Source organism: Truncatella angustata, assembly GCF_020726525.1.
Source record: "Truncatella angustata strain MPI-SDFR-AT-0073 chromosome Unknown BKA67scaffold_1, whole genome shotgun sequence".
NCBI classification, from domain to species: domain Eukaryota; kingdom Fungi; phylum Ascomycota; class Sordariomycetes; order Amphisphaeriales; family Sporocadaceae; genus Truncatella; species Truncatella angustata.
In genome coordinates this window covers 2,890,529-2,905,501 of record NW_025763381.1, presented here as the reverse complement: position 1 = coordinate 2,905,501, position 14,973 = coordinate 2,890,529, and the positions used below count along the sequence as shown (strand labels likewise).

At 48.3% G+C, this 14,973-nt stretch overlaps 2 protein-coding genes across 2 annotated transcripts; both read right to left on the bottom strand.

Annotated features, from left to right (window-relative positions):
- Positions 1-1,477: 1,477 nt before the first annotated feature.
- Positions 1,478-4,493, bottom strand: BKA67DRAFT_509125 (fungal-specific transcription factor domain-containing protein; the record flags this gene model as incomplete). The annotated part of the gene is made up of 2 exons (XM_046097218.1): positions 1,478-3,711; positions 3,770-4,493. 2 exons carry the CDS (start codon positions 4,491-4,493, stop codon positions 1,478-1,480), a joined length of 2,958 nt encoding a protein of 985 aa, XP_045963892.1.
- A 1,107-nt stretch (positions 4,494-5,600) lies between these two features.
- On the bottom strand, positions 5,601-6,635 carry BKA67DRAFT_529898 (uncharacterized protein; the record flags this gene model as incomplete). Its single annotated transcript, XM_046099150.1, has 6 exons — positions 5,601-5,727; positions 5,981-6,069; positions 6,210-6,377; positions 6,412-6,436; positions 6,466-6,494; positions 6,540-6,635. The coding sequence occupies 6 exons, from the start codon at positions 6,633-6,635 to the stop codon at positions 5,601-5,603; spliced, it is 534 nt and encodes a 177-aa protein (XP_045963891.1).
- Between the last annotated feature and the right edge of the window lie 8,338 nt (positions 6,636-14,973).

The following is a 14,973-nucleotide window of genomic DNA, read 5'->3' as shown; positions in this document are numbered from 1 at the left end:
ACACCAATCCAGACATTTCCGTTCGTGTTCAGACGGAGGTTTCGTACAGCAAGACGTCCTAGTGTCTACTTTCCGTTATTACTGCTGTGTGTCATATGGCAGCATTCAACCCGTGCTATTTCGGTTGACAATGAAGAGCACCATGAGGATAATTGCAGTAACTGTTTGGCATTGAAGCAGGCCGGCTTCTAGGTGGTGAACTCGCAGACGTTCCTGCTATATCCGTCCACCTTAGATGAATGTTCTTGATGGTATTGCTATCATGCAATTTCTCAAAGGGGGGGTTGGAGGGGGAGGAAGAAGAATAAAATAAAAAGGAATAAAATACTTCTTTGTAATAATTAGATGGACGCCATGAAATTAAATTAGAAGTCATTTGTTTAGACGCAAGTTGGTAAGCTCATTTATTGTGTTAAGTCCCGAGTTATCTGATTGGTACTTCTTACAGATCGTTGAGGGATAGTTCATGTGTTATTACCGACCCTCTAGCGTCAGGTCGATGCACCATTGTACTTTTCTATTAGGTTACACGGATTGTGTAGGTCTGACGTGCGACTCTTTAGCTGTGGCATGGTAAGATTTTTGGTCGCAATGACTATAGCTATCCGTCGTCTTGAGAAAACTTGAAATTGCCCATTTAAATGTGGGAAAAGGGACTGGGAATGGTACCAAACTGTGGAGTGACTTATTCCATGAGGGCAACCTGACGAAATGAACACTACGATACCTTGCTATTAACTCCATCCCATCACTTCAATCTAGTCCCTGGCGTATTGCGAGCGTAGTTTGTATCCAATACCCTCACCTTTTGTAGATAATGTGACATACTTTGCCCATGCCTGATGGCAAGTTGGCTGCAAAATGACCCAAGCAGGGCCGGGAGTTCGTGCATAGCAGATACATACAATTTGTGTTCTTTGCAGTCTGATCGCCATAGGTCATAGAAACGGAGAACAACGACAGGCACACTGGCTTTCAAGTCACAATAATCAAAACCGAGCTTCTTAGGGAAACATTGCTTTACATTTGAACTAGTCAAATCTGAAGTCCACAACAATAGCCCACTGCACACTGGAAACCGGAGCCTCAAGCCAACCACCAAGTACAATTTATCGACCAATTAAGCACAAAGTTTGTCCTACTGCCAGTGCGGGCCTGGTCCTGAATTGTCATAACCATACTTCTCTAGAGGCCACCGTGACCGCGTTCTTCGCCTATGTCTATGTTTCGGTCTAATGCAGAAACGAATAAAGAAAAAAAAACCAAACAAAAAGCAAGAAAACCATGAGCCGATCTAAAAACATCCACAACCAACCCCGGAAAATGCAGATCACAATGCCACCGTCATGCCTTCCGATGCAACGAGGGGAATCGCAACTTTTGAGAGATATGAAACGAAGCGCAACGAAAAAACAGAGACTCAACGCCGCCGATGCAATGTAAGTGCCGCTATGAACAATGAAAAACAACACGATGCTTAAATGTCGGTTTTGATAGCACACATGTGGGGGGAGTTGACGACCTGAGGCAGAGGTTTGAACAAATCCGCCATGTTGAGTGTCAGGTCGGTCATTCCAAATGCGTTATCGATCTCGCCCACAGAACCAAGCTCTTCACCCCTCTTAGCACCATCCTCTAAAACCCATGTCTTGACATTCTTGAGAAGTTGAATAACCCGTGCGAACCGATGATCCGCCGGTGAACGCAAGTCGTTGGAATCAGTTTGTTTCAATAACCATCTGGCCAGATAGTAAAAGTGAATAGCATCCCTCGAAAACCCATACCGCCTAGAATTGAGAACAGAAGGTGGAAACTGTATTGCCATGTCCATGTCCCAGTTTTGCTTGAATTTGTCCAAGGCGATGGTAAAGGACTTGTACACATGCGGTGGCAGTTGACATGATTGACCAGGCACTGGAGTCGCTCGCCCACTATTAGTGGCACTCACGGATCCGTTGCCTCCCTCTGACTTGTACACCCAGTCATTTTGTGAAAGTGGAGTTGCCGACCGACTGATGTTGGCGGAGGCACCCTCCAACTGTGCCCGACGAATTTCGGCAAGTATGGCGTGGATAAGTAAGAACTTTCCGTACAGGTTTGTGCTTCCAGGGTGGATCTGATATGACTCATTGAGCAAAGCGCCCATCGCTAGACTAAGTTCTGGTTGCTTGCTTCTCTGAGACCCATCAGGATTACGAGCTTTAGCAGCATCAGATCCATACAGATGAAGGGCTTCAGCGCACTCGGTAGCATTTAATGCTTCCCAAGCCGCGTCGTCCGCTGGCAGCGGTATCTTCATCTCTGAACCGTGGAATTGAGCGTCCAGATTGAAGTAAAGGCCGTATGCTACGTCAGACAGGTAAATCATGTACATCAAACGGATACGCCCCTCTTGGCGGGTCCATGAATTCCAATCGAAGGTGTTAGGGTTTATGTTCTGGAGAGAAAGATCCCTTTGGTGGAGAACGCTATAAAGTTGTGGCGATGTAGAAACCTGCAGAAGCCCGTTCCTACGCGCCATGTCGGCAACCTGCGGGAAAAGCCGCCTGGCACTCTCTCGTTGGAAAGGCGTACCATTCCAAACCAAGAGTTGCGACATGAGAACGAGAGCCTGCAGCTTCTCCATCCTCCTCTGCTCGTCGTCCGAGGAGAGGGTATTAGCAGCTTTAGAGTCGCCATTAGCGCTACCAGAAAACAGGTTGGAATCTCGCTCAAGCGCAACCTTCAAGAAATTCATCACCTCGCGGACTTGGTTAGGGGATGCGTGATCCGAGTAGCAAGCTCCAATACAGCACATGCTAGCGAGAAGGCCGGTGTAAGCGTTCATAATGCGGAAGGTCGGGATATGTAAGAAAGAAAAGTGACAATGATAATGGCTATATTTGTCAAGGAAGTCCTTGATGTTCGAGGGCGAATAGAAACTAGTTATACCGGCCGTCTGGGAAGTGACGGTGGTTCCAGGCGGGTGGAAGAAGCCGTGGATCTTGTTCGAGATTTGTTGGTATGGGTCACGAATCGTGGATGTTGTATCCCAGTTGGCAAAGAAAAGCGATCGGTCGTTCATATCGTTCACGGCGGCTCTCTCGGCATCTAGGTTATGATGTTCTGTTTTCGTTCCGACCTGCGTCTGTCCAAGATTAGGAGGTTGAAATGAATTTGCGTAGGACTCTTGCGCACCAGCCTGGAACATGGACCAATCAAGGTTCTGTTGGTTTGAGTTTGATCCTGCAAACATCTGCATACCATTCTGGTTTTGAGGCAAGCTGTAGTTGGCCAACTGAGGGTTGATGTTAGAACCCATGGAGTTCTGAACGTCTCCACTGCCGTAGACGGAGCCGGGGCCACCAGTCATGCTGCGGCGGTCGCGGTTGTCATCCATGCGGCTAACGCTGCTGGATCGCGACAAATGACTCTGGTCATTGTTCATGTTGGCCATGCCATCAGGGCCCATTGGAACCATTCCGAAAGGGTGGACGACGTTCTCGCCCTGCATGTTATTCATGCCGTTCATCTGGTTCAGCTCGCCTTCTGCCGCGGCCTTGGCCTGAGCAGCTTGGTGCTTCTTAACGTGAGCGGAGGGGTGGGACAAGTGACTCGCTCCGGTGGGGTTTCCTCGTCGGATGGAGCACTTCTGGAAGTGGCGCTTAAGGATGTCACTACGAGAGAATGTATCCCGGCAAAGGACGCACATGTAAGGGCGGTCACCGGTGTCTGGCGCACAAGTGTCAGTATGTTAGCTCTAAAAATAGCAGGTGAGGTTCCAACTTACGGCGCAGAAGATGACGCTTCAGATGCTTTGCATGAAGATAGGTCTTGGTGCAATGAGGGCATGGGAACTTGCCGTCGGCATCCTTCTGCGGAATGACCGTGCTTTTCGCAGAGCCAGGTCCCGTCGGCGCAGCGGGCCTGCCGGGAGCGCTTGGAAGAATACCACGACGTCCCTGAGAGCCAACAACATGAGTCGGCTGCTCCGCTTCTTGTAGAATAGACTGCTGGTGAGGCATGAGAGGGCTCTGTCCATAAGGCGACGACAGGCCGGACTGGGGCATGACACCACCAGCGGGCATGGGCCGAAGAACCGGAGGACGGCTGGCCGGCGCAGGCGCGATGGGCTGCGGGTGGGATTGAGCAACGGACGACTGCGGCATCATGGAGGCCGATGTACCGTAGCCCTGATGAGGCTGCGGGTACGGATTGGGCATCATTTGCTGGTAGCCGCCGCGATTGTTATTCTGGGGCGGCGGTGGGTAGCTGCTCATGTTGTTGGTAGGGGTGGGAGGGTTTGAGGTTCCGGGCGTACGAGTGCCCGGAGTGTGAGGGTGGCTGCCATAGAGGGACTGCATGGCGGGATTCTGTGGTTGTAGTGGGGGCAGAGTATGCGGCGGAAGATGACCGTTCTGCTGGAGTTGATGAGGCGATATAGCTGCTGGCGACGGATGATAGCTAGGTCCTGATGTGCCTATGACATTAGAGGAATAGTGCGAGCCGTCCATAACCCAGGAAAACGTGGAACTTGGATGAAGCCGTGGTTGCCGAAGCTCAAAGGACGGAGAGTCGACAGATTTGAATTCTGTACGACGGGGTAACGTAATACAAGAAGAACCCAATTGATAGCTTCGACAAAACCTGGACGAAGAATCAGGGTATCGTTGTCAGATGCACGATCGCTTGTGGGCGATAAAATGCGAGGGGCGCGTCGAGGGTAACAAGACGCGACTGTTTTGGGAAGCTTTGATGCCGTCGACGCAACACGACACGACACGGGGCAGTTTTATCCCGAGGTCCGGTAGCAAAGGAGTAAAAGTCCAGAAACAGAAAAATCCTCCACTATTACCTGACGTGAAGAGGTTTGAGCTGCCGCCAGTGCTTGGATAGATGCTTTTTTTGGGTTCGCGAAAGTTTGGGTTGGTGGTACGGATGCAAAGCTCGCGATAGTTTCAAAAAATTCTTAGGCGATGAGGGGATGGTATTGATGTTTTTGGGGTAAGAATTGGGGACGAAATGGAGCTGGTGGATGAGAGTAGTTGGTGAGGCTCCAATACCCGGTCTATAATGGGAAGTGGGCTGGGTAGAAAAAGGATGCAGAATCAGTAGCCAGCAGACGAGAGATGTGAGGCTTGATCCGGGAACGGGGACTGGACTGGGACTGGGACGATTGGGACTCGTCGCTCTTCTGATGGGGTCCGAAAGGTGGACAGGAAGGAGTTGTTTGTAAAGTGGAGAAGATGGATCCCCTTGGAAAAGCGGTGCTGACTCTTTTTATTTTTCCCGCTGGCAGTGTGTCTTGCCTCTTTTCGGACAGACAGGTCAGAATTGAGAAAGAGAATGGGAGAGAGCGAGTGAAAATTTTAAACTTGCTCGGTTGTTTGGCCGGAGTTTTCCTTGGGTCCAGTCAGGTTTTTGTTTCGCCCAAGAATTTTTCGTCTTTAGTTTTTCTTGGTTGCTCGCCCAGAGAGAGCGAGAGTGAGAGACAGACACACACGCCAGAGAAAGTAAGCCAAGGTTTAGGTACAAAGCGGCCCTCAAGTGCGTCCTAGCAAGTATCGAAACTTTGTGCAGGTGGGTGGGCCACGACTCGAGTGAGTGCCGTCAAGAACCGTTTATTTGGCCAAGTGGATCGACTTCCGTTCTCCGGCAGGGTTCTGCAAGTCTGTGCCTGCGGTGCGGCCTTTTTCTTTTTTGTTCTTTTTTAGCGCCAATGCAGAGTTAAGCAAAGATGATGAGGAGCTGTGAAGTTATGCAACATGCATTTTAGCAGCTTGCGCAAATGTACAAAATGAGATTGAGGCAAAATGACAAGTGGGGACTGGTGGAAGGGGTGGACAGGACAGGCCTCTGGGGGTCCTAATGTGCAGAACGGTCGAGGAACATTGAATAGAAGGAGCATCTCAACGCCAAATGGAGCCCATCAGCAGATGGATATCCACCAGCCTGCACATAAATGGATAGGTCTTGTTCCACAATGAAAATAGGTACGTACGTCACGCGTCTCAATAGCTGTGGCTTTCTTCCCGCGCTTTTCAAGGGTCCTTCCCTCGCAATGAAACGGCTATGTTTGAAAGATCGGGCCTATATGTGATAAAGTGGGATGAGAAGAACAGATGTTAAGGGGAGATTGGAGCGAGGAAGAGAGAAGAGAAAAGAAGGCGAGTCGAGCTTTGGAAGCAGACGCCCGAAATTTTCCCAGGGATCTCACACTAGGTACCTACTCTATCACACTCGGATGCATAATCATGGGCAGCGATCACGACCGTGTTGTGTTGTGTCGTGTCGTATTGTGTCGTGTCCAACAGCGGAATGATAAGCCAGATAGTGTCTACCAACACAGGAGCGAAAAGAAATACTCTGATCGTTAACCATACATAGTAGGATGAATACTATGTAGGAACAGGGACTACTGATCTTACTTACCATGCTGGGGTAGACTCCTTGAGCGCTTGGGAGAGATTTGCCATTACGACTAACTACTTGAATGACTGATTAAATGTCCCTTGCTAATTATGACAGTAGGTAGAAAGTTACAAGATAATCATACTTACGTACCAAGGTTTTATGCTCGAGTCACTTGTACATGCACGCAAGTCAATATTGAACCTTACAATCCGTATTTTGGCTTCGGTTCCTTTGCCTGACATGCCAACACTCCGGAAAGCCCAATGTCTTTCATCGCCTTTTATTAATTGAATAGCTGGCAGGCTTGATCTATTTTGAGTGGCAGCGTCGGCTCCTGGTGCCGTACTTAAAGCCACTACCGCGGTTGACGGACGGACTGGATTGGAGCGCCATTCCTGCACCATCAAATGGTTGGGATGTTCACCTTGTAATGCTAGACTTGGATAGCGTGATGCTTACGATGCGCAGAGTTGAAAGCATTGATCAAACGGGTATGAAATATAGGTGCGTGGACTTTGGTATCATCGCGGTAACGAGACGAGATTTAGAAGACCTTGAAGATCATGTGGTTGTATCAAATTGCATCGAAATGACGAACCAATTAAAGTGTGTGTACAGTCATTTCTCCGAGTGATGTTCTCAGCACTACGTACATGTTTGCGTATCGGCTGTCGGCTGGCTATGCGCTACATACCAGCAACAGATTTTACTAACCCATTCGTATCTTTCAATACCTATCACAAAGATTTCCGTGCATGCCTACTGGCTTCGACCCATGAGTGGAATCTTCGTGGCTGGCTAGTCACATTAGGTGACATTGGCGCTCGTTCGATGATTGACAGGCTTGTGGCAAGGATGATAATCGTTCAGAAAAGAGTTTTGCTATTGCTTGCGCGTACCCGTCACGGTGGTGCTGTTCAGCATTATATCGTGCGCAACCGGTTCGATGATGAAAATCGAGGGAGTAGGGTGCATTGCGCATGTTCGATTGCCTCACTGAGACTTTCAACTCCTTCGTGCCGCTCCTCACTGTGTGGGCAGGGATGTATAGGCGTGCAGATAAATCATTTTGGTTCATGTGTTACTCAACGATCATTGAAGTTTTGTGCAGCTGACAGCGCTGGAAGCTGCGCACATCATACAGCACATCTACTGTGTAGCCTCATGAACTATCAGTGTGGAGCACTTTACGAAGAGATGTTATACAGTTGATTTCGTTCAAGTGGGTCGATAACACTGCAAGCGCACGGAGTATAACAGTACTCGGAAATGGATAACTACATGTACTATCGCTGAAGATATTTAGAGGCCTATTGTAGAATGTGCAAAGACCTGAGATGTTTGCGTAAGACTACGTAGAAGCCAGTTAGGGGTCTAATTGAGGTTGCATTGCACCCCTTTAATCTCCATGTCATGTTAACATGGCGGTGTGTCGAAGCTTTCGAATTAATGAGCCAGATCGTGATGACACTTGAAACCTCACCTGCCGGCAAGCAAAGAGGTCATCATGGAAATCAAGATGAGTGCCACGGCATGTAGAAAAGTACACAGCGTACTACATGGCGAATGAGATCCCCCCAAGTAAATATTAGCATTCCTGAACTGATCGTGGTGTGGAAGCAGTATAACCTCAATTATTTGTTATTATTGGAAGGAAGAGAAGGTGGGTCAAGAGATTCTAGTTCTATAAACGGCTAGACCAGCTCTGGTATCGCCAAGATATCCATAATGAACTGACATGACACATCCATGGTTGGGCTAAACTCAAGTGGTCGTACCCTGACGCGAACCGGGTTGGTGTGCTGGTGTGTAGCTTTTAGTTGAGCGGTCGAGATGTATCGGTACTTTCTCAAGAAAGAGAAAATCTGAAGACACTAGCAAACCAGCGTAGTCTGGAGTTTTCTCGGCCTCGTTACGCGGCTTACGAGCTGAAATTATAGCGATATTTTAACACCTGGACAATAGAAACCATCAGCAGCGAGATGCTCAGAACAATTGTGTCGTTCTCCATTTACTGCAGCTTACGGATATGTCACAAATCCGTTAACATCTCATGAAGAGGCATGCGCTACGCTGCCATATGGTGATGATGCCTTGACTTGGCAGCGCCACAAGAAAGATAATCGGGCGGCAATGATTGACGATGGCTGGATGTCGTGCGTTACGGAAGAGACCCACGAGTCAAGCGAAACTACGCTAAAACAGCTATCGTAGCATCCCTATGCAAAGCACTGACTGCTGCAAAAAACTTCGGTCAAAATCCGACCATGAGTTTTGAACATGTGCATATATTTTTGTTGTTGCATTATTTTGCTTTGTTCTCTCGCCAGGTGGCGGTATGCTTGTCATATTGAGAAGCGATGCATCGCTTAGTAGTATCGATTTCTGCTCCGTTCAACAATTTGTGTATATTCCTATCAGCAACTTAGAAACCGGGTTATTTCGAATTCCCTAATGCTGACATGGTTTAAGAACTCGACAGGCGCCGAAGTCGTTGCCCCCATTCCTTTGCATAGATGGGACGAACATTGGGGGCCATAAATTACACTCGCATCAACAGCGTATCATTGATATCAATACTGCGGTAGCATCACTTGCACGTATGGAGACAAACCCCGGGTCATCCACCAACGGTGATAGTTCGTGGGTCCTAAGGAGAAGAGGCTCTTCATCACCAAGCTGATGAGGAGATCTTGAAAGTATGTCCTGTATAACTATACATACGCTACCTGCCCATTTGATAACATCAGTAGCGGCGTGCTCTATCTTCCTAAAAAGTCCTAAAACTGTAACCAAGCCAGCGGGTGCCAGTGGCGCCCGTCGAAGACAACTCCGCCTGCCCATTTACTGAAGTGGATATGAGCACGTCGTTTGTATAGAGGCAGCATTGGTCGACTTGTTGACTTGATGTTCCTGAGGTGAGGCTGTTAGCCTTCCAGCTTGGGAGCCCTAGCTTGTGTAACCTGCGGGCTGCGGGCAGAGCTTCACAAAATTCCTTTTTTTCGATCAGTGTTCTAGTGAATGGATCTGTACACCCTCAAACACGTCCGAGCAGGGACCTTCAAAAGCCTCGCAGATCCACTTACCACATGGCTACCGTTCAAGCTTTGCTGGGGGCAGTCTTACATAATTGCTTTGCGAACACCTCATTGCTTTTCTTGCATCTGTGCAAACTGCAAATGCTTCCTGGGAAAGAACATCTACTCACCACAATATCTCTCATCTTGACTACCCGCACCGTTCTTAGCAATTCCATAAATTTCACGACCCATTATTTGCATGGGTAATTCTATTGGTACATTACATTAGGTTTATTTCCGACGCGTCGTCTTGATTACCTCCGGCTTTGATATGATGGACACAACTCAGTTTGTTGCCCTAGTCGGAAAAGGTCGTCTAGGATCAGGGTACCTTTTAACCCCGTTTTGAACGGTGGATCAAGGAGGCCCCCTCGCTGTCAAACCGTCCAGCCCTCCTCACCCGTTGTATGATTTTTAGCACAGCACAACATTGTATTAAAGCCATTGTCTGACGAATTGTGTTTTGTTTTTATTTTTGTTGCTCTCCTCTTACCGGGCGTCTAGCCTATCCCTTAATCGGCTACAACTCAAAGGTGACATTGTTTCGGCGCTACGACGAACGTACTTCCGAGTCTGCCGAACGATAATAGACTTTTGCTTCCACCACTATGGCGGAAAATGACATTCCCACGACTTTTTTTCTCGCTCGTAAGTGACAACGTCATCACGCATCGCGAACCCAAGCGGTTCAGGGTCGTATTCCCGCCTTTCCTCTTTGGACATTGGCATCCAGATCGAATTGCACCAAGGCGCCCCGCTACTTGATTCGGCTCCCTTATCGTACGGGTTTGCCATTCTTGCCCCGATACTTGCGTCGACTCTGACCGAGCTTGCGCCGAAGAACCTCGGAAGAATCAACATGTTCAGTATTTCTTCGACACACACCGTTCATGCGGTGACGGAGGAACCCGTAAAAGCCATGTCCGAATTTCGTTGGTTAGATCCGTGCCATCGTCATTGTCGCATAGTTCGCTGTAACTATATTACTTTAGAATTGTGACCAGCACTCGCGCAGTTTGAGAGCGACATTTATCAGAAATCTCGCCAGAGCCTGATGAGGCAAGACTGGTCTTGTATGTGAGCGGACCAGGGATCTGGTGCAAACACGTGCAGCCATAGCTTTTGAAAGGCCATCCAGCAAACATCTAGCGCCAAAGTTGCCGACGGCAATTGCCTGCCAAATGGGCTTATTAAGGCGACATGATGCGAGATTCCAGGTCGCTCTTAAGGCCAATCTCCAAGCGCGTGTTAATGAGCTCTGAAGGTTGAGCTCTTGATCGAGCCAAAACCACCAATCTTTACTTGAGCATTATCCGCTTTGAATACGCTTCTCCTACTTACAGACAGTAAACATGGTTGTTGGGAAATGATCGGTCGGACTTCCTACCTAGGCAATCCGTTGGAATACGTGGCTGGCGATCACTGCAAGTGTTGGTCTGTGCTTAGTACTGCGCGCGTTGATCGCCGCCAATGTCAACACGCTAGACATGATGCCACTCATTTTGAATCGATGTTTCTACGGATTGCCTCAATCCCTGTGAGGTTTATCCATAGAAATTGGTTTGCGAATTATCCAACATGAACATGGAAAAGAAAGAAGAAACAAAGAAAAACAACTTAACTGCGAATTGCCCACGGTTGAAAACACTCCCGTAGTTCGGGGAGTCAATCACCTGTTTTAACGCGCTACTGGACAGCAAAGTTCACGATCTTTGCACTACAAAAGTCCCGCGCTTACAGACATAGCCTAATTCAAATATTCCGAAAACTCTGAAAGTGAAATCATACTGTCGCTTTTGAATCTCTACATGAGCGTACATCACACAGCTTTGGGTTTCGGACGCAACAACAAGCTGTCACGGTTACCGTCTCGCATTAGAGGGCAAACCGTCTTGGATGTCGAATGCTTGATTCATGCAATTAGCTATATCCCAAGCACCACTATCGTGAGGCTCACATCTCTGCTAATTTGAGAAGCAACAAGGCGGTGTACTGCCTTTCGTCCGGACATACGTTGCGAGTCATGCAAACACGCGCTCGTTCCGCGAGTTGACAGCATTAAAGCAATGCAACCTAGAGTGACGATGAATCCGATAATGACGAATCATTGGTCGTTAGCCTAGAAGTTATACCCTGCAATTTTCGTTGTCACGATTCATCAGCAATCCTTGGAAGCAATCCAGTGATGCTCTTTTTGGCGAGGTCAGCCACGACATGCCTCGGCTGCCATCATGCAAGCGAGTCTACGGGATGCCATCGTGACATTCGAAAATGTGTTTTCTGCCAGCTTTCGGTCTTATTGTGGTCCTTGGCCCAAACATGACATTATTGTCGGGAAGCAGCCGAAAAGTTCTGGCAACTTCGCGGTTCGGGTAATAGAGGAGCCTCTTGAACCCCGATGCTGTTTCCAGTAATTCTGCAGCAAGATTCCTCGCGAATCTGTACATGGTATCCTATCCGCTCTGTGACCTGACTACTTTAGTAAGCACGGATGTCGTGCCGAGAGTTGTCCACACCAAGGACGCTTTACAGCCCACAAGGTCATCGCTAGTCTCACCTGATGTCACGATAGTCTTCCTGCCAACTCAGCAGGCCTCTGATGGATTCACGTCGTTATATTCGCGTCGTTCTTGCTAGACGTGGCTTATCAAAAGCCGAGACCTAGAAGAATACTTTCTCTGACACGTTACCATAAGTTAATCTCGTTCTCTGTCGTTATCCAATCCTATCGGTTGTGCGCATGACAAACCAAAAGCTGGTCAAATTGCCGTGAACAGATCCCGACGCAACCCTGTCTGACCAGTCGCCGTCAAGGGGGGTTGGGAGCGTGGGATGTCTTGACATATCTTATATTGATAATCATTACATAGGTACTCTACTTGCTTGACGGATACCATTACACGTCTAATACGCTTGCTTTCAGCCGGTATTACCCGCCAGAGCTTTCTTGTCGAAGTGTGCAAACACGACAACTCCTGTACATTTGCATGGTATCGTCTCTCAAGTAGTTGACACCGCAGAAGATTTCTCCCAAAAGAAAAGTGGAGGCCATGCGGTCGACGAATTATCATGCAATTCCTTCACCAGAATGAGGCGCAAGCTTACAAGTATTGGTGGGTATCTGTACCCAAAAAGTAGACAGGCTTTTGATACATAGTATGTAAATCATCATTGTCTACCACTTGTGAAACGCATGCCCTTTCCTATTTTACGTCTAGCGTGTTGCGTAATCTAAGCGACATCGCCAGCCACTAGCCGTGTTGTTGTTGTTGTCTGTCGTGTATGGACACTGCGGTTCGTGATATTGCTAATATTATTTATTCTGCTCCTCTCGTTCTTTTCTCTGAGGTTGACTAGGTTCAGGGGGAATGTTGACTAGGGGCTCTTCTGGGGGCCAAGTCCGGCGCATTTTCGCAATTTCTGAAATGGTTTGAACTAAACTAACTCATATTGGCTCACCGCCGGAAGAGTCTACTGCGTACCCCTTCCAACCATGGAAGCGATACTAGAGCTGTTGCGAGGACCCTGACTCCTGCCAGTACGGCACGATGGCGGTTCGAGTCAGGTGGGTCAGAATGGAGATAGACGCGCCTATCCGCACTGTTCTTCCAAACGAGCGATTTGATCCCATCCAAGGAAAACCTGACCTTCAAGCAAGGACAGTTCGTCATGCATGCCTGGATGTCAGTCAACCCGTAAAACGTCGATATCGGATGCAAAGCTACATAGGCGCGGATCCTCTAGCACCGAAACGACAGCAAGATCAGGCATTGTCCGGATTCCGCAAGGCGGGAGATGGGCATGCGTTTGACTATGCACGCTTGCAATCATATGTTTCGTCTCTCTTGCTCAACTAATAATAGGCTGCCAAGTCAAGCAAGAATTGAGCTGGCGCAGTCATGTCGAGTCGAAATAAGGCGAGCGAATGAAGCAGGTTGTAGTGAAATTTCCCACAATCGAACCATAGTTGCAATTTCGGATGCCTCTCCTTCGTAGTGATCTAAACATGGGCTTCAGAAACTGTACGAAGTTTTGGCAGCTCTAGGGCCCTTCTCTTTTGTTCTTAGGTTGTCTGTAGATTTCGTACTGCTGCAGAGCTTATGGAGAGTTATTTAGGCGTTTCTGATGAAGCCCACTTGGAACGTTGTCCCAGCTGTTTAAACTTTGATCGAAGAGCGGGAAGGACTCCACAGACCAAAACCACCTCAGATCTTCTTCTTGTCTGGTGTGGTATGCTTGTCTCCATTGCGGGAAGCTGGGTCCATACATCCATCTTGATGGCTGAAGCTTCGCCTTGTGTGTCTGGGTACGAAGGAACGGTCAGATTCTCCCGCTGGATCAAGGTACGGCGGGAGTTTCGACTCCATTCTCTGACTCCATTTCAAAGAGTGTGGGCACTGGTTTCACTCCCCAGCTTCCCCAGAACGTAAAATGGAGTTTTGGGTATGTTTATAGAATATCACCTAGTCCCGGCAATCTCAATATCCACTTGGACAAATGCGTACGAAAACAAACGTTGCAAGGTCCTCAACAGTGCTCAAATTTACAACCTCTCTTGGTTCGTGATGAAATCTGTTGTACTATCCCCTAGCCATCGAGATATAATGCCGCCGGCATGCCTCGAGTTCCCGAGGCTAGAACCCATCCAACTTCCCACCGATGACGACGCAGACGGACCATGACCGCACGACGACGATCGAGTCGCACCTATGAGATGATGATGACTGCCATTGTCTCTCAACACGGGAAGAAAGATTACAGGGAGAGAAATCTCGTAATCCAGCATGGCCGCCGTTCTGCCAGCAGAAGTTAGCATTTGTTAATAGGTCAGCTCAGATTCCGATCACGCGACAAGACGATCCCGATGTGCACAACGAACGAAAATTAGCAGCCGCTCGCATGTTATTGAAATAGATGAACGAAGCGAAGAAGCAAATATGCCAAAGGGAAAGGGGTTAAGACAATAGTTGAGAACATCGGGCACAATATCCCTCGTTGTTATTGTCAACGACGTCCGAAGAGACTGGACTCGAAGATTCCATGCGGCGACTATCCTCGGCCAAAGATTCCACGTACGGTTGGAGTGTTAAACTCGAAAACATCTCACGGGGCGTCAACTGATGGCAGTGGTATCGATGAAGTGTGTTCTACTCGAATTGACTGTCTGAACACTTGTAGAGTCTACTGGTGCACATCTTCAATTTCTAGAGTACTACAGAACGACACTAGGAAGAACGAGCTTGCAACCTATTGCGTGTCCCACAAGCCGGCGGTAACATATCTCTATGCATGATAGACTGGCCCGACCATGCCATAGGAAAAGACTTGCTACGAGATGAACATAATAAGCTTGGCGTGGTAGGATCGTAGCTTGAAGCCGTTGTATGCGCCGCGCCGTTCTCTCAGTCCGTAGAGTGATTGCATATCATTCAATGCAGTGTTCAGCTCTGTATCAACTAGCGTTTGCACTCCTTTCTTACTTGGTCCATATATTCATACG